This window comes from Aegilops tauschii, chromosome 5, assembly GCF_002575655.3.
Source record: "Aegilops tauschii subsp. strangulata cultivar AL8/78 chromosome 5, Aet v6.0, whole genome shotgun sequence".
Lineage (NCBI taxonomy): Eukaryota > Viridiplantae > Streptophyta > Magnoliopsida > Poales > Poaceae > Aegilops > Aegilops tauschii.
In genome coordinates, this window is record NC_053039.3 from 438526809 (window position 1) to 438553101 (window position 26293).

The window sequence follows — 26293 nt, forward strand, 5'->3', positions numbered from 1 at the left end:
CCGCATACTCATATCTCTACAACCCTAGCGTCACCGAACCTTAAGTGTGTAGACCCTACGGGTTCGGGAGACATGCAGACATGACCGAGACGCCTCTCCGGTCAATAACCAACAGCGGGATCTGGATACCCATGTTGGCTCCCACATGTTCCACGATGATCTCATCGGATGAACCACGATGTCGAGGATTCAATCAATCCCGTATACAATTCCCTTTGTCAATCGGTATGTTACTTGCCCGAGATTCGATCGTCGGTATCCCAATACCTTGTTCAATCTCGTTACCGGCAAGTCTCTTTACTCGTACCGCAATGCATGATCCCGTGACTAACTCCTTAGTCACATTGAGGTCATTATGATGATGCATTACCGAGTGGGCCCAGAGATACCTCTCCGTCATACGGAGTGACAAATCCCAGTCTCGATCCGTGCCAACCCAACAGACACTTTCGGAGATACCCGTAGTGTACCTTTATAGTCACCCAGTTATGTTGTGACGTTTGGCACACCCAAAGTACTCCTACGGTATCTGGGAGTTGCACGATCTCATGGTCTAAGGAGAAGATACTTGACATTGGAAAAGCTCTAGCAAACGAACTACAAGATCTTTGAGCTATGCTTAGGATTGGGTCTTGTCCATCACATCATTCTCCTAATGATGTGATCCCGTTATCAATGACATCCAATGTCCATAGTCAGGAAACCATGACTATCTGTTGATCAACGAGCTAGTCAACTAGAGGCTTACTAGGGACACGTTGTGGTCTATGTATTCACACATGCATTACGATTTCCGGATAACACAATTATAGCATGAACAATAGACAATTACCATGAACAAAGAACTATAATAATAACCATTTATTATTGCCTCTAGGGCATATTTCCAACAGTCTCCCACTTGCACTAGAGTCAATAATCTAGTTACATTGTGATGAATCGAACACCCATAGCGTCCTGGTGTTGATCATGTTTTGCTCTAGGGAGAGGTTTAGTCAACGGATCTGCTACATTCAGGTCCGTATGTACTTTACAAATATATATGTCTCCATTTTGAACACTTTCACGAATGGAGTTGAAGCGACGCTTGATATGCCTGGTCTTCCTGTGAAACCTGGGCTCCTTGGCAAGGGCAATAGCTCCAGTGTTGTCACAGAAGAGAGTCATCGGGCCCGACGCATTGGGAATCACCCCTAGGTCGGTAATGAACTCCTTCATCCAGACTGCTTCCTGTGCTGCCTCCGAGGCTGCCATGTACTCCGCTTCACATGTAGATCCCGCCACGACGCTTTGCTTGCAACTGCACCAGCTTACTGCTCCTCCATTCAAAATATACACGTATCCGGTTTGTGACTTCGAGTCATCCAGATCTGTGTCGAAGCTAGCGTCGACGTAACCCTTTACGACGAGCTCTTCGTCACCTCCATAAACGAGAAACATATCCTTAGTCCTCTTCAGGTACTTCAGGATATTCTTGACCACTGTCCAGTGTTCCATGCCGGGATTACTTTGGTACCTTCCTACCAAACTTACGGCAAGGTTTACATCAGGTCTGGTACACAGCATGGCATACATAATAGACCCTATGGCTGAGGCATAGGGGATGACACTCATCTTTTCTCTATCTTCTGCCGTGGTCGGGCATTGAGCCGTGCTCAATTGCACACCTTGCAATACAGGCAAGAACCCCTTCTTGGACTGATCCATATTGAACTTCTTCAATATCTTATCAAGGTACGTACTCTGTGAAAGACCAATGAGGCGTCTTGATCTATCTCTATAGATCTTGATGCCTAATATATAAGCAGCTTCTCCAAGGTCCTTCATTGAAAAACACTTATTCAAATAGGCCTTTATACTTTCCAAGAATTCTATATCATTTCCCATCAATAGTATGTCATCCACATACAATAAGAGAAATGCTACAGAGCTCCCACTCACTTTCTTGTAAACACAGGCTTCTCCATAAGTCTGTGTAAACCCAAACGCTTTGATCATCTCATCAAAGCGAATGTTCCAACTCCGAGATGCTTGCACCAGCCCATAGATTGAGTGCTGGAGCTTGCATACTTTGTTAGCATTCTTAGGATCGACAAAACCTTCCGGCTGCATCATATACAATTCTTCCTTAAGGAAGCCATTAAGGAATGCCGTTTTGACGTCCATCTGCCATATCTCATAATCATAGTATGCGGCAATTGCTAACATGATTCGGACGGACTTCAGCTTCGCTACGGGTGAGAAAGTCTCATCGTAGTCAACCCCTTGAACTTGTCGATAACCCTTAGCGACAAGTCGAGCCTTATAGATGGTCACATTACCATCCGCGTCTGTCTTCTTCTTAAAGATCCATTTGTTTTCTATGGCTCGCCGATCATCGGGCAAGTCAGTCAAACTCCATACTTCGTTTTCATACATGGATCCTATCTCGGATTTCATGGCTTCTAGCCATTTGTCGGAATCCGGGCCCTCCATCGCTTCTTCATAGTTCGAAGGTTCACCGTTGTCTAACAACATGATTTCCAGGACAGGGTTGCCGTACCACTCTAGTGCGGAACGTGTCCTTGTGGACCTACGAAGTTCAGTAGTAACTTGATCCGAAGCTTCATGATCATCATCATTAACTTCCTCCCCAGTCGGTGTAGGCACCACAGGAACATCTTCCCGCGCTGCGCTACTTTCCGGTACGGAAGGGGTGACTATCACCTCATCAAGTTCCACTTTCCTCCCACTTACTTCCTTCGAGAGAAACTCTTTCTCCAGAAAGGACCCGTTCTTGGCAATGAAGATCTTGCCTTCGGATCTGAGGTAGAAGGTATACCCAATAGTTTCCTTAGGGTATCCTATGAAGACGCATTTCTCCGACTTGGGTTCGAGCTTTTCAGGTTGAAATTTCTTGACATAAGCATTGCATCCCCAAACTTTTAGAAACGACAGCTTAGGTTTCTTCCCAAACCATAATTCATACGATGTCGTCTCAACGGATTTCGACGGAGCCCTATTTAAAGTGAATGCGGCAGTCTCTAAAGCATAGCCCCAAAATGAGAGCGGTAAATCGGTAAGAGACATCATAGATCGCACCATATCCAATAGAGTGCGATTACGACGTTCGGACACACCGTTTCGCTGAGGTGTTCCAGGCGGCGTGAGTTGTGAAACGATTCCACATTTCCTCAAGTGTGCACCAAACTCGTGACTTAAATATTCTCCACCACGATCTGATCGTAAGAATTTTATTTTTCTGTCACGTTGATTCTCAATCTCACTCTCAAATTCCTTGAACTTTTCAAAGGTTTCAGACTTGTGTTTCATTAGGTAGACATACCCATATCTACTTAAATCATCAGTGAGAGTGAGAACATAACGATATCCTCCGCGAGCCTCAACACTCATTGGACCGCACACATCGGTATGTATGATTTCCAATAAGTTGGTTGCTCGCTCCATTGTTCCGGAGAACGGAGTCTTGGTCATCTTACCCATGAGGCATGGTTCGCACGTGTCAAATGATTCGTAATCAAGAGACTCCAAAAGTCCATCTGCATGGAGCTTCTTCATGCGCTTGACACCAATGTGACCAAGGCGGCAGTGCCACAAGTATGTGGGACTATCGTTATCAACTTTACATCTTTTGGTATTCACACTATGAATATGTGTAACATCACGTTCGAGATTCATCAAGAATAAACCATTGACCAGCGGGGCATGACCATAAAACATATCTCTCAAATAAATAGAACAACCATTATTCTCGGATTTAAATGAGTAGCCATCTCGAATTAAACGAGATCCAGATACAATGTTCATGCTCAAAGCTGGCACTAAATAACAATTATTGAGGTTTAAAACTAATCCCGTAGGTAGATGCAGAGGTAGCGTGCCGACGGCGATCACATCGACCTTGGAACCATTCCCGACGTGCATCGTCACCTCGTCCTTTGCCAGTCTCCGCTTATTCCGCAGTTCCTGTTTTGAGTTACAAATATGAGCAACCACACCGGTATCAAATACCCAGCAGCTACTACGAGTACTGGTAAGGTACACATCAATTACATGTATATCACATATACCTTTTGTGTTGCCGGCCTTCTTGTCCGCTAAGTATTTGGGGCAGTTCCGCTTCCAGTGACCACTTCCCTTGCAATAAAAGCACTCAGTCTCAGGCTTGGGTCCATTTTTCGACTTCTTCCCGGCAACTGGTTTACCGGGCGCGGCAACTCCCTTGCCGTCCTTCTTGAAGTTCTTCTTACCCTTGCCTTTCTTGAACTTAGTGGTTTTATTCACCATCAACACTTGATGTTCTTTTCTGATCTCCACCTCCGCTGATTTCAGCATCGAATATACCTCAGGAATGGTCTTTTCCATCCCCTGCATAGTGAAGTTCATCACAAAGCTCTTGTAGCTTGGTGGAAGCGACTGAAGGATTCTGTCAATGACCGCGTCATCCGGGAGATTAACTCCCAGCTGAGACAAGCGGTTGTGTAACCCAGACATTCTGAGTATGTGCTCACTAACAGAACTATTCACCTCCATTTTACAACTGAAGAACTTGTCGGAGACTTCATATCTCTCGACCCGGGCATGAGCTTGGAAAACCATTTTCAGCTCTTCGAACATCTCATATGCTCCATGCTTCTCAAAACGCTTTTGGAGCCCCGGTTCTAAGCTGTAAAGCATGCCGCACTGAACGAGGGAGTAATCATCAGCACGTGATTGCCAAGCGTTCATAACGTCTTGGTTCTCTGGGATTGGTGCTTCACCTAGCGGTGCTTCTAGGACATAATCTTTCTTGGCTGCTATGAGGATGATCCTCAGGTTCCGGACCCAGTCCGTATAGTTGCTGCCATCATCTTTCAGCTTGGTTTTCTCTAGGAACGCGTTGAAGTTGAGGACAACGTGGGCCATTTGATCTACAAGACATATTGTAAAGATTTTAGACTAAGTTCATGATAATTAAGTTCATATAATCAAATTATTCAATGAACTCCCACTCAGATAGACATCCCTCTAGTCATCTAAGTGAAACATGATCCGAGTTAACTAGGCCGTGTCCGATCATCACGTGAGACGGACTAGTCAAGATCGGTGAACATCTCCATGTTGATCGTATCTTCTATACGACTCATGCTCGACCTTTCGGTCCTCCGTGTTCCGAGGCCATGTCTGTACATGCTAGGCTCGTCAAGTCAACCTAAGTGTATTGCGTGTGTTCCGAGGCCATGTCTGTACATGCTAGGCTCGTCAAGTCAACCTAAGTGTATTGCGTGTGTTCCGAGGCCATGTCTGTACATGCTAGGCTCGTCAACACCCGTTGTATGCGAACGTTAGAATCTATCACACCCGATCATCACGTGGTGCTTCGAAACAACGAACCTTCGCAACGGTGCATAGTTAGGGTGAACACTTTCTTGAAATTATTATAAGGGATCATCTTACTTACTACCGTCGTTCTAAGCAAATAAGATGCAAAACATGATAACCATCACATGCAATCAAATAGTGACATGATATGGCCAATATCATTTTGCTCCTTTGATCTCCATCTTTGGGGCACCATGATCATCTTCGTCACCGGCATGACACCATGATCTCCATCATCATGATCTCCATCATTGTGTCTTCATGAAGTTGTCATGCCAACGATTACTTCTACTTCTACGGCTAACACGTTTAGCAATAAAGTAAAGTAATTTACATGGCGTTATTCAATGACACGCAGGTCATACAAAATAATAAAGACAACTCCTATGGCTCCTGCCGGTTGTCATACTCATCGACATGCAAGTCGTGATTCCTATTACAAGAATATGATCAATCTCATACATCACATATATCATTCATCACATCTTCTGGCCATATCACATCACATAGCACATGCTGCAAAAACAAGTTAGACGTCCTCTAATTGTTGTTGCAAGTTTTTACGTGGCTTGTATAGGTTGATGTGCCAACTTCTATTTACCCTTCATAAGGACCCTTTTCATCGAATCCGTTCCGACTAAAGTGGGAGAGACAGACACCCGCTAGCCACCTTATGCAACTAGTGCATGTCAGTCGGTGGAACCTGTCTCACGTAAGCGTACGTGTAAGGTCGGTCCGGGCCGCTTCATCCCACAATACCGCCGAAACAAGATAATACTAGTAGCGGCAAGAAGAATTGGCAACATCTACGCCCACAACTGCTTTGTGTTCTACTCGTGCATAGTAACTACGCATAGGCCTGGCTCATGATGCCACTGTTGGGGATCGTAGCAGAATTTTATAATTTTCCTACGTTCACCAAGATCCATCTATGGAGTATACTAGCAACGAGGGGAAAGGAGTGCATCTACATACCCTTGTAGATCGCGAGCGGAAGCGTTCCAATGAACGAGGTTGATGGAGTCGTACTCGCCGTGATCCAAATCACCAATGACCGAGTGCCGAACGGACGGCACCTCCGCGTTCAACACACGTACGGAGCAGCGACGTCTCCTCCTTCTTGATCCAGCAAGGGGGAAGGAGAGGTTGATGGAGATCCAGCAGCACGACGGCGTGGTGGTGGATGTAGCGGGATCTCGGCAGGGCTTCGCCGAGCTTCTGCGAGAGGGAGAGGTGTTGCAGGGGAGGAGGGAGGCGCCAAAGGCTGTAGTACTGCTGCCCTCCCTCCCCCTCCCTTTATATAGGCCCCCTGGGAGGGGGGGTGCCGGCCAGGAACCCATCTGCATCGGGGCGGCGGCCAGGGGGGAGACTTGCCCCCAAGGCAAGTGGGGCGCCCCCCCACCCTAGGGTTTCCAACCCTAGGCGCAGGGGGAAGGCCCATGGGGGGCGCCCCAGCCCACTAAGGGCTGGTTCCCTTCCCACTTCAGCCCACGGGGCCCTCCGGGATAGGTGGCCCCACCCGGTGGACCCCCGGGACCCTTCCGGTGGTCCCGGTACAATACCGGTGACCCCCGAAACTTTCCCGGTGGCCGAAACTTGACTTCCTATATATAATTCTTCACCTCCGGACCATTCCGGAACTCCTCGTGACGTCCAGGATCTCATCCGGGACTCCGAAAAACTTTCGGGTTTCCGCATACTCATATCTCTACAACCCTAGCGTTACCGAACCTTAAGTGTGTAGACCCTACGGGTTCGGGAGACATGCAGACATGACCGAGACGCCTCTCCGGTCAATAACCAACAGCGGGATCTGGATACCCATGTTGGCTCCCACATGTTCCACGATGATCTCATCGGATGAACCACGATGTCGAGGATTCAACCAATCCCGTATACAATTCCCTTTGTCAATCGGTATGTTACTTGCCCGAGATTCGATCGTCGGTATCCCAATACCTTGTTCAATCTCGTTACCGGCAAGTCTCTTTACTCGTACCGCAATGCATGATCCCGTGACTAACTCCTTAGTCACATTGAGCTCATTATGATGATGCATTACCGAGTGGGCCCAGAGATACCTCTCTGTCATACGGAGTGACAAATCCCAGTCTCGATCCGTGCCAACCCAACAGACACTTTTGGAGATACCCATAGTGTACCTTTATAGTCACCCAGTTACGTTGTGACGTTTGGCACACCCAAAGTACTCCTACGGTATCCGGGAGTTGCACGATCTCATGGTCTAAGGAGAAGATACTTGACATTGGCAAAGCTCTAGCAAACGAACTACACGATCTTTGAGCTATGCTTAGGATTGGGTCTTGTCCATCACATCATTCTCCTAATGATGTGATCCCGTTATCAATGGCATCCAATGTCCATAGTCAGGAAACCATGACTATCTGTTGATCAACGAGCTAGTCAACTAGAGGCTTACTAGGGACACGTTGTGGTCTATGTATTCACACATGCATTACGATTTCCGGATAACACAATTATAGCATGAACAATAGACAATTACCATGAACAAAGAAATATAATAATAACCATTTATTATTGCCTCTAGGGCACATTTTCCAACAGGGGGGCTAGAGGGATGGCCGGGGCGGCAGAAGGCCAGACCTGGGGGTGGTTCAAGGGAGGGCGAGGCGGTCGCGGCAGCGGGAGCCGGCGGCGAGAGGAACGAGATGTGCGGGAAGTTGAAGAAAGGTTGTGGGCCATTGATTTCACATTCGACGGTTCACATAATCGACTAGTCCCATTATTTTCGGTTGACTGATGTCTAGCCACGCCCGTCGAGCATAAGTACAAAATAATCTCACGCCGCATGTTTAATTAATCTACAAAGTCATTGCTTTCCGTGCGAGGTCACACCAAATTTTAAGATTTAGTATAATTTTTTATTGAGAATTTTGTCGTTCGTTGGTGTCAAGTTTCAGCAGATGAAACTTGGCGAAGTTTAAAAACTCTTCAAAACATCACAAGGAACATAATTTGAACTTTCAATTTATAAAAGATATAAATGATTCGAAAACTCTTTAAGCGCGCGTTTGGTTGCCCGTATAAGGTCCAACCAGGCCCGCGCGGGAAGAAACTGGGTTGTTTGGTTGCCTGCTTACACTATTGGGCATGCATCGCACGAAGTTTAAACCACCTCTGGGCCTGTCTTGCAAGGCACGCTCGAATCGGCAGTTTCTCATGAGCCAGGCCCGAGCCAGGCACGTGGGCGACAGTGGCTGCACACGAGGAGCCACCCCTCAAGAAGCCGCGCTGCTTCCCGAAGTGCCGGTAGTTATTACCCTCACCGCTCTCTCTCCCCCTCCCCTCTCCCCACTCTCACCGATGGCGGCGGCATTGTGTAGCAGATCGGAGAACAGCAAGTCGACCTCCAGCCACCTTCACCGGCATCCGCAGCAGCACTTCGGCAATGACGGTAAGCTATTTCCCCCCTCATTGTGTGCTACATCGCATTCGATTCGATCTACGTTAGGTGAACGGGGAATCGGCGTAAACACCATAGAAACGACCATAACATCATCATGACCACCGGTACACATGAGGTTCCAGATTTTGTTTGAGTACAATAGTAATGGGGATTAGGGTTCAGCTCACATAGTACGCACAGATCTTAGCCTCGGGCACCATGGAGGCGATTGCAGCGGCGAGTGGCCTTGGTCTTGGTCTTCTCCTGCACCACCGTCTCTTCTTCCTCGCCGGAGTCCACCCTGATTGGCCTGCTTCGGTTTCCTGGCTGCGGCGCCTTCACGATCATCGTCGTTGCATCCTCTTCTTACCCTTTCGTAGGCACAATATTTGTGGTGAAGTACATGTCGGCACGATGGTCATGAGGACACCGGTACTGTCTGTACTTGGCCCACTTTGCTCTCTATCCAGCGTCGCCGGATTCAGCCTGATTCATGGCCCAACGAAGTATGTCGACTGACATAGCGCCCTTCGCTGGGTCAGGAATCAGTGTATTCAACTCCCCCGGCGTCGCCTTCTTTACCACAGCGTCTGACTCTTTGTGGAACTCTTTCATGTTGCTGAAGTTTGAGCACACTTTCATGGTGTTCTAAAACTTGGTGCGGTCACCCAACGAGCACCCTAGGAAAAAAGCCCTACATCCATTGCCCCAAGGGAAGGGGTTGGGGTTGGGGTTGGACTTGTTGTTGGAGTTCATGGCGTTAGGTTGGAGGAAGAGTGAGAGATGGATAAGTGGTGATCGGTAAGGTGGGTTAATAAAGGGGCACACGAGCATAGGTTTTAATGGCGATGTTGCAAGGTTCATAATGCAAATGCTGACCCAGCCTTTGAACCTCTTCATAATGCAGATCGACACGGAGAACAAGGGAAAGGAGGTGGTGACATCAAAGGAGCAGGACAAGGGTAAGGACGAGGTGCCGCCCTCAGAGGTGACGCCCGTCCAGGGCTCGGGCACAGGCGACGACGTGTCGGAGGTGGCCCCCACTGGCAAGCGCCGGAACTATGGCCACTACCATGAGGTGGGAGGGCCAACCACCTTCTGGAAGGTGATCATGGCCCCCCAGCTCGAGGCCATACCTATGCCGTTGGACTTCACGAGGCACTTCCCACTACTAGGAAAATGCCTGCTAGTGGCGCACCTGTTTTGGCTACTAATGGCGCAGTACAGGTGCGCCACTAGCATCATGCCATTAGAATTTAATACTAATGGCGCACCCCATTAGTATACCAAATACTAATGGCGCACCACATAGAAGTGCACCATTAGTAACTTTTTTTTTCAAATTTTTTTCAGAATTATTTTTTCAATTTTTTTATTTTTTTCTTAATCTCGGGTCACTAGGGCTTAATCTCAGGTCAATATGCTTAATCTCAAGTCAAATCGCACTAAGTGGTCAAACTTCCCGGAAGGTCACCCATCCTCACACTACTCCAGCCCGAGCACGCTTAACTTCGTAGTTCTATCCAACCCTAACACCACCTCACTTAACATGCACTTATTGATATATCTATCATATCAATCCTATTAAACCTTGTTGATGTCTAGGACTTTGTTCATGTTCATGAGTATGATGAAATTTTGATAAATATTTCAAACTTCCCGGTCATATTACGTATCATTTTATGAAAAAAAGTTTGAAACCATTTTTTTCTGCTACTAGTGGTGCGCCACTAGTAAGTTTGAATTTTTTTCCATTTTTCCCCTCTAGATCTTAAAAGCCTCATAACTTTTTTCTGTTAGGTTTTTGAGGATTTTGAAAATGTTTAACGGGTTCCCCCAGTTAAATTCTGATGTAGCTTTTCGAGTAGATGATTTTTCATATAAAAAACTTTTTAATCCGAGTTCGTATGCAAAAGTTATGCCCATTTTACAAATTCCAGAGAGATTTTGCAAATAAAGTCGAAATTCATATTTGTAAATTTTCCCAACAAGTAGACCACATATCACATGGGAAACTTATTTTATTTTATTTTTTTGACATTTCCATCATTTTATTTTATTTTTTAAACTGAAAAGGCGGTCCAGGGGGTGCATCCGGTGGAATTTTTGGGCCAAGTTAGTAATGGCGCACCATGGGAGTGGTGCGCCATTACTAGTTAAACTAGTAATGGCGCACCACACACACGGTGCGCCATTACTAGTTTTAAAAAAATAAAAAAAATTGAAAAAAATTTACTAGTGGTGCACCGTGGATGTGGTGCGCCATTACTAGTTTAACTAGTAATGGCGCACTATCCACTGGTGCGCCATTACTAGTTTTGAAAAAAAAAATTGTTACTAGTGGCGCACCGTGGATGTGGTGCGCCATTAGTATTTGGACACTAATGGCGCACCAACACATGGTGCGCCATTAGTATATAGTAGTGGCTCACCACATGTGTGGTGCGGCATTAATGTCCATATTATCTATAGCCCTTTTCCTAGTAGTGTCCCGTCCGTGCCGCATGAGTTCGAGCTGAAGACGAACACCGGCTGCTTCTGGAGGGTCACTGTCCGGCTGTTGAACACAGGGTCACCCTCTATCAAGGTTGGGCCACCTTCGCCGCCATCCATCAGATCAAGATAGGCTTCATTGTGACCTTCAAGTTGCTCACTCCCGACATGCTGAAGGTCATCGTCTGCAATGACGATAGCCTTGAAGTGGTAACGAGGTGCGGGAGGCACGATGATGCCTTCGCCGTGAACGCCTAGGACAGCCCCTCGTATGCTCCAGTTGCTTGACAGCCCCTCGTATGCTCCAGTTGTTTTAATTTAATATCAAACTGCTTTCTGTTTGAACTTATCTGTTAATGTGTGGCACAATATTTATAACTGCTTAGTACTACTATGTTTTGTTGTGTGTGTTCTTCCTCACGCCGCTGTGTGCTGGTAACCTCACCACCGCACCGAAGAGGTTATCAAACAACAGGCGTTGCATGCAACCAAACAGCAGGCCCTGTGTGCGCGCGTAAAAAAGCAGGTAACCAAACACCGTACGCTAAGCTAGCCCCTAATGCTTGAGAACTAAATGCGGGCAACCAAACAGGTTGCAGATGTTGGTTTAGAGGCTGAATTTGCTCACCCAACTTCATACGAGCCAGGCTTGAGCTAGCCAGGCCCGGTCACTACAGGTGCCAAACACGCCATAAATCCATAGTCACTAGGAACACGAAGATGCAAACAAAGCTTAATTTAAACTTTTTAATTTGAAAAAAACAAAAAACAAAGCGTTCCACCCGTCTCTGTAGTTGCCAACACTGGAAGAAGCTCTCACGCATGCACCGCCGACCAGCCGCTGGCTACTCCGGACCAGCCGTGCAAAGCTGTGAAACCATGCACTGCCGCACAAAACTGGTTGCCTTCTCCTCCCTTTCAGTTTCATCAAATTATAATGTCTAGCCCTGATCGGTCTCTCTTTTTTTAATTCAATCCCGCCTGCGACGCGGGACTCTAGTTGCAAACCAGGGGCGTCTCGTCCACCGCAAAGTTCACCATCCGCCTGACCGACCGATGGTTTGCGAGGAGAATCTTCCGCTGCCGCTGCCGCTGCCGCTGGAAGGAGGTACAGTACTAGCTCTCGCCATCGCCAGGACCGGCCAAACTAAAGATAGCTACGATGTCCGACTTGAGTCAAGAAAAAATATTATAGCTATCCGACCGAGATGTCTCGCTCCCGGTCAGATCAAACGTCCAAATGCAGCGGGTCGCAGTGAAAGTCTCCCTGGTTTAAACTCGAGCGGGGTAGTGAGTACCGACGGAGACGGGCGGGAAACGGCGCACACGCCGGCACAACGCTGGAGAAAGATCTTTTTAACTCGTTTTCCTGGCGGTCCGGCCACTTCCCTCGTTTAAAATATCAAACATTGCAACACACATATGGTGGCAACAGACCCACGCACGTATCACACGTCCATTCGGATGCAGAAACTGACGGGGACAACGAATGGATACAAAAGAAAAACTTGTGTACGGTGAGCATTATGGTATGGACCCTAGCTATAGCTGGTGAGCCAAGTCATTGTTTTTTGACATATATAAAAGTGAGTAATGCACTTCTCGCGATAAGACCACCCCTTGAGCAAGCCAATAGTCGCATTCCATCATACTCAATTGGTTGACGAAGCTCCTGCGTTGTACAACACTCGATCGATCGCCGCCAGACAGGGACCAGAGTACTGAGTACATGTATGTGAGCACGAAGGAGCTGCTGTAGTATTAGTGCCAATTAATCATCCAGCACCTATTCCTAATCGGGCGATCAAAAGAATCTCTTAGCCACACGCAACTCTGTTTGTTTAATTATTAACCTAAGCCAGTACACCAGCCCGGCCGGAATGTATATCTATCTGACACTTAAGTTGACGGCTAGAACGGCGTCGTGCCCAGCCATTGATGCCGATAGCAGGTACGGTGCGCATGCGTGCTTTGCTCACCCGCTCGGTGAGCTATCACCGTCGATCGCCTGCTGCAGCTTAGCTTAGGCTTAGCTGCCGCTGGCTCATGTCTTATCACACCGATCGGGACGTGGACGATAAGCCGATAAGCCATTTGAGTTTTCGACATTGGGTAGTCGCTCAACCTGGCACGCCTCTGCAAACCTGTACTCCTATCCTATGTGCTGCACTCTGTTTCCGATGACAATGACGGTCTTGATTTGTGCCGCTCCCTTATCTCCTGATGATATCGTATGTCAGCATGCATGCGTACGTGGGTGTGCACCGTGACAAGGGAACTCCAATTTCTCTTGCGCTACTCGTTAGCTAGCGGCAACCCTGGCAGCCATTGCTTTGTTTTGTTTCCCTGATCGTGCAATTCCGTGATAGGGAGTTCCAGTGCTGGATCTTATTTTGAGCGCACAGGGGACAGGACAGGACCAGCTGCTAGCAATCGCGTACCGTCCGTCCAAAACGGTCGGTGTCGTCTGTCTGGTTCAAGCGTGGACGGTCCGTAGAGACACACATGGACGTACGGCCACAGTGTCGTCGTTTCATCCATGCGTCGATCTATCTGTCTATCTGTTTCTCTCCTCGCGCGTCGTCGATCGGATGGATCAGACCTGCACGTACGCTTCACCCACCCTGTGCTAGCTAGCTATAGCTTTCATTATCATCACAAAACAAAAAAAATCTCCTAGCTAGCTCAGTCGAGTGTATAATAGTACAAAAAAATCTCACGTGTTTAATTAATTATTCGGTCTAAAATTTTCAAATTATCCCCTAGTGAAAGCTCAAGATCGCATGATTATGACCGACGCTGATCCAGTCAGTCTGGCCCGTTGCTGTGTGAGATTGACCAAGTGGTGGCTTTTAGGGTATCTTCAACGCCAACTTGCAAATTATTTTTGTACAAACCACTCGCGTACTGCAACAACAACAACATACAGCCTGTTCCATTTCGCATCTGCTGAGTGCTCTATTGGACCAGCCTGTCACTGTAGAACGATTTTTTCAGTTTCCTCTGTTTTGCACGGTTTTCTTCGTTTTCTTTGTTTTCCTTCGTACACATTTTTTCATTTTTCTCCGTATATGTATTGATGTCTATTTTTTCATACATAATTCATTTACATTATACATAAAGATGTATTTATATATACACAATTGTTTTTTGCAATAGATGTTTTCATGTTTACTCCTTTCCATACATAGTATACATGTGATAGTGTTTTTATACATGAGTAAAATTTTCAAATACATGAGTAATATTTTTTCAAACTTATGTTTTGATGCATACTTTTTTTGTACATGTTGTACATTTTTATATACACCTGAAACATTTTTTATACCCATTTAATTTTTTAAATACATGATTAAGATTTTTTTTTCAAACACAAGTTTTACCTTATGTATACACATTGTAAAGTTTTTGTATATATTAGGAACATTTTTTGTACATCAGGAAAGTTTATTTATACATGTACATTTTTTTATAATATATGATTAATATTTTTCATATATATGTTTTGATTTCTACTTTTTCATACATGTTGTACATTTTTTATATACATGATAAACATTTTTCTATACACGTTTAACATTATTTTTCACAGCTACACTATTTTAAAATACGTAAAAGGGTGCTTTAAGAAAATAAAACTAAAAATTGAAAAGAGAAATGTAAAAAAAAACCTGTCAAGAAACAAAAAACTGTAAGAAAAAACAATCAAAAAAACAAAACTGTGTCAACGAGGCTACTTACACGGCGAGAGCGGGTCACTGCGTGCCGGCCGCGGGACGGACGAGGAATTGCCCCATCGGGGCTTTCCCCGAGCATGAAACAATCGATTCAGAACTGGTATGGACAAGGGGAATCCGACTTTTTAATTAAAACAAAACATTGCAATGGTCCTCGCGGATGCTGACGCAATGTGATTTCTGACCAGTGCATTGATGTCAAAGTGAACAAATTCAACCAAGCACGGGTAAACAGCGGGAGTAATTATGTCTCTCTTAAGGTAGCCCAATGCCTCGTCATCTAATTAGTGACACACATGAATGGAGGGAGCTCCTAATGGGCGCCTGGAGCACCGGTTACCAGCGCGCTGGTATGGGCCCACCCATGAATGGCCAAATCCGTCCCTCGCCCGCAAGACTCACACTTGTCGTTCGGTTCGCGCAACCACACATCGCGCCTTATTTTTCGTTCGTTCTATGGATATCTATTGGTCTAGGGAAAAATGTTCAATTTTTTTAGTATTTAATAGTTTGTGAATATTTTTTAAAGGTTTAAAAAACCTCACGAATTAGAAAAAGGTTTGCGCTTTTACAAAAAGTTCATGATTACGAAAAGTTCATAAAATTGAAAAAGCTCATGAGTTTGAAAAGCAGTTCAGAAAATGAAAAGGTTCACCAAATTTGAAAAAATTCACTGATTTTAAAAAACTCTCATTGATTTAAAAATTAGCTCATCAAATTTGAAAAAAATGCATTGAATTCCAAAAAAAATCATTTTTTAAAGAAAAAACACAAACTACATAAAATTTCATCAATTTTGAAACAATATCATCGACTTGAAAAAGTTCATGAATTTTTAAAAAGAGAAAAAACAAACCAACCCCCCCCCCCCCCCCCCCCCCCAAAAAAACCCAAACAGGTTCAAGTACGTTATTTGAAGAAGAATAAAAGAAGGTATCTACAACAGTGGGAAAGTTCTCCCGGGTGGTTACTAGGTTGTACATTGCCTATGGGGTGCGTTGTTCAAATCTCCACAACGCTCAATTTTTGAAAGGTTCTACAGAAAAGAAAAGAAAAATAAGATGAGCCGGTTAGTGCGGATGGGGGCTGTGCACCCGTTTGTAGGTTTCAAAGAAACGGGCGTTTAAGGCGCTGTTTAGGAAATGCCGCGAACGGGTGTGTTAGGCCCTTACCAGCGCTCCGCGGTGTACAGGTGCTAAGGGTGCCACATAGGCAAAAAGTGATGTGGCAAAACAATTAAAGAAGAGAGAGAATGTTATGGTGACCCCAAGAGAAAACAGTGCTAAGTGTGTGGACCTACGCAAAATGACTACAACAAATACATGAAGGAGTTTAAGTGTTAACCAATTCAATGAGGAAAGCTTATCTACAAAAAACTAAGCATCTATGCATTGGGGAGACTGGTTGCTAAGGTTTTTTACTGCACTCAGCACCTCATATAGGCATAATGCATTGGAAGTGGGAGCTCCTATGTGCTGCATTCTATGGCAAATACGTGCCCCATTGCACAGGTGCGCCCGTCTGGGCCAGCCCATTCGGAATGCGGCGCACCGCGAATGCGGTGGTGAAAAATCACAGAAATAGTTAGTTCGCACTTGATAGGAATCAAACCCGTGACTACCTGCTCAAGTGCGCTTGCTGCTAACCACTGCGACCGAAGAGGACTCATGTTAGAAATACACCGTGAGAGTTAAAAATTAATAGCAGTAGCAGACTTAACACTATTTGAAAGAATCCCAAAAAATATTCCAAAATTTGAGATATTTTCTGAACTTTTGAACAGTTATTGACAAACCCGAACAATTTTCTGAAATGACGAACACATTTTGAATTTTTTGAACTTTTTTTGTAAGCCTGAACATTTTCCGAATTTTTGAACAAAATTTCAAAACAAGAACAATTTTAAAAATCATGAACATACTTTGAATTTTTAGAACAAATTTCGAAATGGACAAAATTTTTGAAAATCCCAAACAATTTTGAAACACGGCAATTTTTTTATACATGATTTTTTTTTGAAAACAAGAACATTTTCTGAAAGTTCTGAACAATTTTTGAAAACAGGAATATTTTTTGAAATCCCGGTTGTTATTTAAAAAGTTCTGAAAAAGATGAACCAAACATTCTGAACAATTTTTGAAAAAGAAACATTTTTTTGAAATTCCCGAACAACTTTTCAAAATGCGAACATTTTTTTGAATTTATGAAAATTTTCCGGAAACACAACCATTTTTTAAAAGCACGACCAATGTTTAAGTTTTCAAACATGATTAAAAAAGAAATTAAACTTGAAAAATAAAAAGAAACAAAAAAATAAAAAAGGAAAAGAAAAGAAAGAAGAAAAATAAAAATAAAAACCAAAATAGAAAACACCAAACAACAGGAAAACCGGTTCAGGGAACCTAAACCAGAAAAAACCGACTGAGAAACTCTAGAATGTTCCCAAAACCGACAATGCTGGAACATGTTAATGGGCCGGCCCAGGTTACCGCTCGCTTGACACCTCTGTGCAAAGGGGGAGCTCCTATTGGGCGCCATAGGTGCCAGAAGTCCTCCCTGGCGCCTACGAGGACTTTTTTGAAAACAAGTTCATGAATTTTTTAGAAAAGTTCACAAAAACTGAAAACAGTTCATGGATTTTTGAAAAACGTCCATTGATTTTGAAGAAAAAGTTCTTTGATTTACAATCACGCATTTAGGAAAAACAAAGAAAAAAAGGAACAGAAAAAAAGAAATAAAATAAAAAAAATAAAATGTGAAATGGAGAAAGAATAAGAAGGCGCAAGAAGTTACGGAAGTGGTTAGCATGGTTATTGAAATCTATATGTCTGCCAGATTATTGAAAATTATCATGATTTCTTCTTATCATACAAGGTGTTATTTTAGCTATGAAACGATATGATTACAAGTCCACATTCACAGTTTGGAATGTATCTCTCTGCTATCTTACCATACAATCAGTTTTCGATGGGGATTGACCATCCATTCAGCAGCTAACAGAGAATATCAAAGCAGAGGCTGCCCTCGATTGGTGATCCCAAGCACCTGGGATGTCCACTAAGATCATTGTAACATAAACTGAAAACCACCTCCTAGGAGGCATGTCCACTAAGATCAGTAAAAAGAAACGCAAAGTCTTTGTGTTTTCTTGAAAAAATATCCCTTCGCTGAGGGACAATGACAACCCTAGCTCTATTTTGTGGTTGTTTCATGCACATAAGTTTTTAGCATATATTTTACACTTCTGCGAAAACTTTTGCCTTTTGTTACTCTACATCGGCCTGCAGGAAAAACCTGCATGTCTTAGTCTCCATGAGTGAGCAGTTAGCTCTTTTTGTTGCATCTCCTAATCTGCTAATTATTTCCCATTAAAGTGGTTGTTGGTTTATTTGCTTTTGTACTATTTAGTAGTGATTCAACCTATCTCATAAGGCTTTGCATTCTATATGCATCTTATAACAATCCTATATAGAAATGCAGTACCTGTTGATATTTTTTTGCAGGTTGCATTTTCCTTTTTTACAATTAACTTCACACAGAGAAGTATCCTTTTCAAGGCAACAAGGTCAAGAATTCACATTAGCAATTGGCTCTTTTGAGCTTCCATGTTCGGTTATAATATATTTAATCAGGATATAATACTTCTTATTCCTTTTTGTTTTTATAAAAGACCATAGACAACTTTTGCAAAGCCATTTATCTGTTGATTGTTGGAGCGGCGCCATCTTGTGCCTCTGTCTGGTTCGCGCACTTGCTTCATGAGCAGCGAGGTAACGGATCTGGCAGGCCGACTGCGCTAGCAGCGTTCCATCGGTAAGGAGGCTGTTCCCAATTGACCGGAGGAAGGGAAGCACCTGTAGGTCACTGAAGAATGCTACACTAGATGTGAGCCAGTGTGCTCACAATGGCGTTTGGATGTGTTTGCCGGACATGAAACTCGCTTCCATTCCTGCGATCCTTCAACAAAATACCAGGTGTTGGTGTTGGTTGTGTAATGTATCCACCTGCACTTTGTATACCATATAGCCGTGTAAGTTTTGGTTATACCATCTTCTAGCGTCAATTCTGATTATACTAGCGTCGGCCCCTCGGTTTCTGTTCTACTCTCTTCATTCACAAATATAAGATGTTTTGGATGACGGACTGGAATATTACTGACATTTCCGTCTGTATCCTCTTTGTATGTGGTTTTATAGAACCTGTAGGTCGAAAATGACCAGGGTTGATGTGTATATCCGTTTTCCCTCGTTGTAAATGATTTTATTGAACGCCAGTAACCGAACTATGTCACCGTTTCCAATATTATGTATTATAATGGCTACTATTGTACTCCTCAGATCAGTACAATAGTAGCCATTAGTACGTACTCCCTCCGTTCCAAATTACTCGTCGCAGAAATGGATGTATCTAGAACTAAAATACATCTAGATACATCCATACCTGTGACAAGTAATTCGGAACGGAGGGAGTACTACTGAGAAACATTGACATAGTTCAATTAACGATCTTATATTGTGGGACGAAGTGAATAGATGACTATAAACGCTGCATGTGATAGTTGTGCTAGATTATCGTAAGGGTATGAAAAACACCATCTAATCTGATGCGCTTTGCCCACAAATCGGAGCATGGAGCTACGGGCAAGTGCCACGTAAGTAGATACAACTCCCTCCGTATCGAAACAAAAAAAAACGTTTTTTAAGGTTTGTTTAGCCTACAAATAAGTTCTATATTTTGGTATAGAGGTAGTAGCATTTTTGTTTGTCCAATTGGAGTTGTCTTTGCGATGATGTACAGGGAAGAGTTTGTCACAGCTCACATGATGGTCTTCTCATAACATGTTTGTCATGTGCATGATATTGCAACGTGAGGATCTTCTATATCAACGGCAATAAAAAAGCAAATGATTATAAGTAGCATAACTTTGGTATTTATGTTTCAGTCCCGGAAGTAATTTGGTGGGGGAAATGTAATTCATGTTAAACATGATTTTTGCACAGTACATACTAAGCAATGATTTATTTTATTCATATATAGCAAGGAATACACATACATATATCATGAGAACTCGGCCAACCCTTAGGTACATTACATTTCCCGCTTATTCAGCTTAACCTTCAGGCCATTCTTCATTTGCAGAAGACAAGACAACTTTGTCTCGATGGTTTGACCATCTAACATTTTCACATCAAAGTTCCACACGATAGCAGCAACGATGATCTTCATCTGCATGATTGCAATATCCTTGCCAAGGCACAATCTTGGGCCCGAGTTAAAAGCCAAAAACTTGTGAGAGGGCACGTGTCGCAGCTGGCGTCCATCCTCTGAGAGCCACCTCTCTGGCCTATACTCCCGGCAGTCGGCTCCCCAGACAGACTCCATTCTTCCGATGGAGTAGATGGAGACGAGGACGATGTCCCGGGCACACACCTCATGGCCACTTGGCATTACATCGGCGGTGACAACAGACTTGCGCTCGATAGGGATCGGCGGGTACAACCTGAGTGTCTCCAATAGGGTGGCTTGCAAATAAACTAGGGTTTTGACATCATCTAGATCCAACATCGTCATGGTGGCTCCTGCAATGGATGGTTTGCGGGATATGATGGGTGCTAGTTCATCACGTATGCTCGACACGACGTGCGGGTTCTTGGCGAGGTTGTAGATGACCCACGACAAGGTAGTACCGATCGTGTCCCTCCCGGCGATCATGTAGGTAATGAGAGTTGCCTGGAGCAAATCATCATTGTATCTTGGGTCATTGACATAACTGGACAGAATGTCTATGGGTACCTCTTGAACAATAACATGGTCGTTCCCCCGCCTCTTCATGATCATGTCCATTGTGAAGCAGCGAAGCACCGCTTGCGCGGCGGCAAGCTTCCTCTCTGGACCAATGTCCAAGCGCCTCATCGCCTTCCAGAAAAATACTGGCACAATGTGTCGGATGAAGGCCACCTCCATGACTGTGTCCATCGCATCCGCGACGTGCACCGACGGCATGTCAAGGGACAAGCGACCCGAGTCCATGCCGAAGATGGTCATCGCATATAGGTCGAACACGAGCCTCATCATGAGGTCATTCATGTCGACAGGAGCATTTGTTATCGCCATGTGGGCCATGAAGGGCAGAAGGCCCTTCTCCACCTTATCGCAACAACACGTGTTCATCAGCCCTACCAACCGTGGGCTGCTCAACACGCCCTGGTAATTCGTGCGCTCACGACGACATGGCTCGTTGTCGACAGTGAAGAGTGAGCCCCTTGCCACATCGAAGATATCGGCGAACTCCTCACCCTTGGGATAGTTTGTGTGTTTCAAGGTGAAAATGTGTTGGATATTCACTGGGTCACAGGTTAGGAATATCCGTATACTAGCTATGGCAAACTTTAGGCTGTGCCCGGACAGTGCTAGGAGGTCAAAGGCGATATAGTGATGCAATCTGTGGAGGTTGATGGCTAGGGAAGGGAGGATGCCCACTACTGGCCAATCCACTGGCAACAATGGATTCTTACTAGACTTTATGTAGTACAAACCTAGAACAACTACAAGTAGCACAAGTATGGAGAACAGTCCCGGTAAGAACGAGAATGCCATTCTTGGAAGAGATGTGTGCTGCATGCATGGACCTATAGAGAGAGATCTCGGAGATGCAAGCAGATCTCTATTTATAGAAACACTTCGTTGTCAACTTGGATACCTGGCCGAAAAGGAAATAAAAGAAACTTGCGTGCACACATGAAAACTCTTGCCATTTTCTTGTTAATGAAAGACAATAAACGTGGCATGTTTGGTGACCACAAGTTGTGTATCCCATTAATAATAATGAATGTACTACATATAAAAATATCTGCAAGTTAGTATAAACCAAGATAACGTCGATGGCTCGATGGCGTAGATTCCTACCTGGTCGTTCTGGCAGGTGGGGTAACAATTTGCAGGGTTTGTCAGCATGGCGGCGGTGGCTACCTTTTGCAGTTTGCTTCTCCTGCCTCGTCTCCGTGACGTCGATGTGGCCTCTGGTGCTGAAGTGAGGCATGTGAAAAATGGATAATTGTCTCTTGGATATGCAACTAGGGCTGCACACGAGTTGAGTTCGAGCGAGTTGGACTTGACTCGGCTCAACTCATTCAATATTCGAGCGAGCCCAAATTGGGTGAAGCTCAAGGTCGAGCTGTAGAATATGACTCTTACTCGGCTTGTAACGATCTCGAGCTAGTTTCGAGCTAAATGAGACAATAAAAAATATAACCGGTGTTGGTTATCCCAACTAGGTAAGGCACAACACCACGCAAAAAAGCATCAAAAAATATTGTTCCAATCAAAACGATGATAATAGATTTATGAGTAGTTTGACTTATTTTCTCACAATATAGCCGAGCATGTACCATATTAATGAAGCATAACATATATAGTAATAAATTACAATGTTTTCATTTATTATATAGCATGATCATTTAATATAACAATATTATGCCGAGTTATCGAGCTAAAATCAAGCGAGCTATTGGCTCAAGATCAACTTATTTCTGGATCGAGCTACATATAGTTTGTATTCAGCTCGTTTCTTTTCGAGATGATCTCAAGCCGAGCCAAAAAAAAACCAATCGATCTCGAGTAACTCACGAGCCTCGAGCTTTTCTTGCAGCCCTGTATGCAACTCTGTCGGCGGCCCGGGCTCCCTCTCTTTGGCGTTAGTCTGGCAGGATGGTGGTCTTGATGACTTCCCATCCATGATCAATAATGACATACTAGCTCTGGCGATGAAGTGCCATGTGGCGTCGGAGCATCGGCTTCTTCAGGTGGAAGAAGATGGTTGCCCGAGGGGCTTTAATGCAATTTCTTTATTTTTAGTGGTGTTTGTATTAATAGTTTGGTTAATAGAACATAGTACGTTTCCGCCAAAAAATGTTAGGATGGATGGTTACTCCTAGCCGACCCGGATGAAACTACATGTTTAACAATTTGCATGTTTGGTAAATTATTACAAATTATCTGTTTTGATGGGAGACGACTTGAAGGTAGTAGTGGTAACTGGTCAAATTAAGGAGTTGTTCCGGAAACCTCGAGCTCCGCCAAATTCAAGGATCCGAGGAGCACCTGTTTCCCCGCTCTATAAATCTGAACTGCAACTCCGGGTGCTCCGGGAGCAGAGTCATGGAGCGGGAGGGAATCCGAACAGGCCCTAAATCTCCGCAACTCGGTTAGTGTGTGTCTGTTCTGATCAATATGTGCGTGCGTGCGTGTGTGTGCACACGCGCGCTTATTTCATACTAGGTGTCCAAACTCCGGAGAGTGTGTGCGTGTATTCGGGTCCAGATGTGTGTGAGAGCGTTTATATCGTACAGTACTCACGAAGTAATATCTCCAGATAGCCTACGCGCAAGTACGAACATCACCAGGTACCACCCTACACGCAAGTATGAACATCACTAGATAGCCTATGTACGAGTACAAGAAAAGAAGAATATAATAGGCCGACTTCCACCTACAAGACAAAAAAGATGTCACGTTCTGAGGCAAACAACGCGCGATGTCCAAGCAGTCGGCAACGATAAGGAATGGCGTCTTTAGAAATGAAAGGACCATGCCCAACTAATTGGACAATCCCACCACATGCGGATGACCATGCCCAACTAATTGGACAACCCCACCACATGAGAATGCGACCAAAAATGTTATTCCACACATCAAAATTTCAGCTTTTCTCGAATAATAATGATTACATCTCTCATCACCATCGTAGGATAGCAATGAAGATTTGAATACTATCAGCATTTAAGCCCGTCCCGCTCAGGCTTAGGCAACCCGTTTTCGGCCATGCCAACCACATACGGTGTGAACATCCATAACAGTTCATGTGTTGCCTCTGTGGCCCCCAACCTTGTTTTTCTCTTGAACTGTTTAAAAACATAGTAAAATAGGCTTTTCTCATTGTATTGTCAATTATATCATTTGTATGAAATGAATTAAGTTTACATTTATTTAATACCAATGGAAAAAATGGCAAATCATAAGCCCATAAGTAAGTTCAGTTGTTTGTACTCTTGGAATAGAGTTGTGCTGCATGCATGATATGTAGAGAGATGCAAGCCAGTTTTAGTTTATAACAGAAGCTCGTAATCAACTTGCGCACAGACCCCTCGCATAAAAAACTTGTGTACATGTTTTGGCATTTCCGTGTTAATGAAAAACAATAAACATGACATGTTTAGTGATCATAGTTTAGGTATCATAATAATATAGTGATTGTAGTCCATATAAAAATATCTACTCTTGTCGATATGAGTTTGTGTATCATGTTAATAATAATGGTTGTACTCCATATAAATATATCTACCTATTTCCAGCAAAAAATCTACCTGTCCCCCCCCCCCCCCCCCCTCGTTTTAGAAGGCCTAAGTCTGTTTTCATCAATTTCCGAGTATAAGCCCACATTGCCGCATAGTGTTAATGCCCTCATTCCATAGATATGCTTGTGTATACCTCGTCGTGGTAGGCTGAATTGGCGGGGCTTCCCAAAAAGGTAGATTTTTTGCCCTCATTTCTATTAGACAATTTGAATCCATGGAATTAATCCGTTGTCGGCTGGCCCAATTTAGGAAGATTAGTTGAGTTTTATACGAAGGTAAGATTTCTATTTGGCAATCTGAACCCAAGTTTTTGGAGAAACTTTACCTATGCACAAGAAATTTGGGAGCTGGGTCTTCTAAAAGGAAGGGAGGGAGTAGGATAAACCTAGCTTGTCAGGACTAGGACTAGGACTACGACTACAAGATTATTGCTACAAACATTAACGATTATATGCATATTATATTTTGCATGGCTACCAATCAAGTGACCACATTAATTTGTACTTTGATTTCCCCATCCATCATTACTTTCATTACAAAGTTTATTAGGGAGAAGTTACAATGCTACATGAAATTTGGATGTAACATGCCACCTACAACATAAGTAATTGATAATATATCTCAACAATGCAAACAACACACATATATATACACATGTATAAGAAACTAGTGAATTTTAAGACTACTCATAAATTCTAAAGATAAGAACTTTCACACTAATTAGAAAATTAGGAACATCCCATGTTTATTTGAGAACCAACATGTGGTTAGTATGGTTCTACTGCCAGCATAATAGAGATCTAACAGCAGCTCTAACACTTAGTGTGTCTCGTAAGTTTTAATGGATTATCTTCTCAGTGGGAGACCATTGGGAGGCACCAATGGTAATAGGGGCGGACCAAGTATAAAATCAACCCTGTGTTCACACATAGTTGAGATATGTAAATGTAAATCAATAATCAGTATAATGGTCGCACACTTACAAGTGACACTGTGCATAACAATGACACATTTTACAATTTAATATAGTTAGATAGAGGGGTCAAAGTGAAAATGCTTACCAAAATAAGAAATTGCACTTGAAATATTAAAAGATCATAGAATATTAAACAACAAAGAACCAAAGCTTTGAATACCATAAAGGAGACGATCAGCAACTGCAAAAATGCAAATCTATGTCTCGATTAATGAAATCATTTAACCATTCCATAAAACTTGAGAGTTTCCATTTAAGATGGCTTTCTATGCTCTACACCTGCACCTTGGTAGTAAATATTTCAATTGCTAACAATATCACACCAAAATAATTTGGACCTATAGTTTCCACCATTTTTCTTTGAACCAAAGGAGCCTTGAGAACCAAAGGAGTTATGAGTAGTAAGAACTAGGAATATGAATCATATGGCAAGCATCCATGGTCAGCTAAGGCAACTAGGGAAGTCTACAAATTCGTCATCATTCCCACTTCTCTAGCAACTTAATTAGCAAGGGCTGCCAACTTGGGCGACAACAACATGATCTGGGCAACGACAACATGACAATCTTGGCAAAGAGAATGTATGCAATGATTGAAACCGAATTGATCGACCATGGTATAGTAAAGGCGGCCAATCGCTTGCCATTGGGCCACATAGTTGTATCGGTTGGTCATGCGCCTTTTGCTAGCTGGGATGCCTGTCTCTTTGGTGTCCAGCTAAGATTAATATGGATGTCAAGATTAATATGCCTGAAATGCTTAGGATCTCACTTCGGCAAGCCCCCTTTGACATCTTTACTGAGAACCACCTAGGGATCTATGGCCCAGTTATATTTATTCTAGTATGTTCTCATGTCGATTTAGTTGCTAGTATTCTAAATAGTACTTCCTGAAGGCCATGCATGCCCCTTGTTAGAGTTTGTGTCGAATATTGTGTACAAGGTAG

At 43.8% G+C, this 26293-nt stretch overlaps 1 protein-coding gene across 1 annotated transcript; it reads right to left on the reverse strand.

Moving 5' to 3' along the window:
* Positions 1–20035: 20035 nt before the first annotated feature.
* LOC109740700 (alkane hydroxylase MAH1-like) lies at positions 20036–21709 on the reverse strand. Its single transcript, XM_020299750.3, has one exon. It carries the CDS (start codon positions 21637–21639, stop codon positions 20107–20109), a length of 1533 nt encoding a protein of 510 aa, XP_020155339.2. The 5' UTR covers positions 21640–21709; the 3' UTR covers positions 20036–20106.
* Between the last annotated feature and the right edge of the window lie 4584 nt (positions 21710–26293).

Excerpts from the sequence above, each read along its gene's own strand:
- LOC109740700 (XM_020299750.3), bottom strand. The coding sequence starts at position 21,639 with ATGCAGCACACATCTCTTCCAAGAATGGCATTCTCGTTCTTACCGGGA.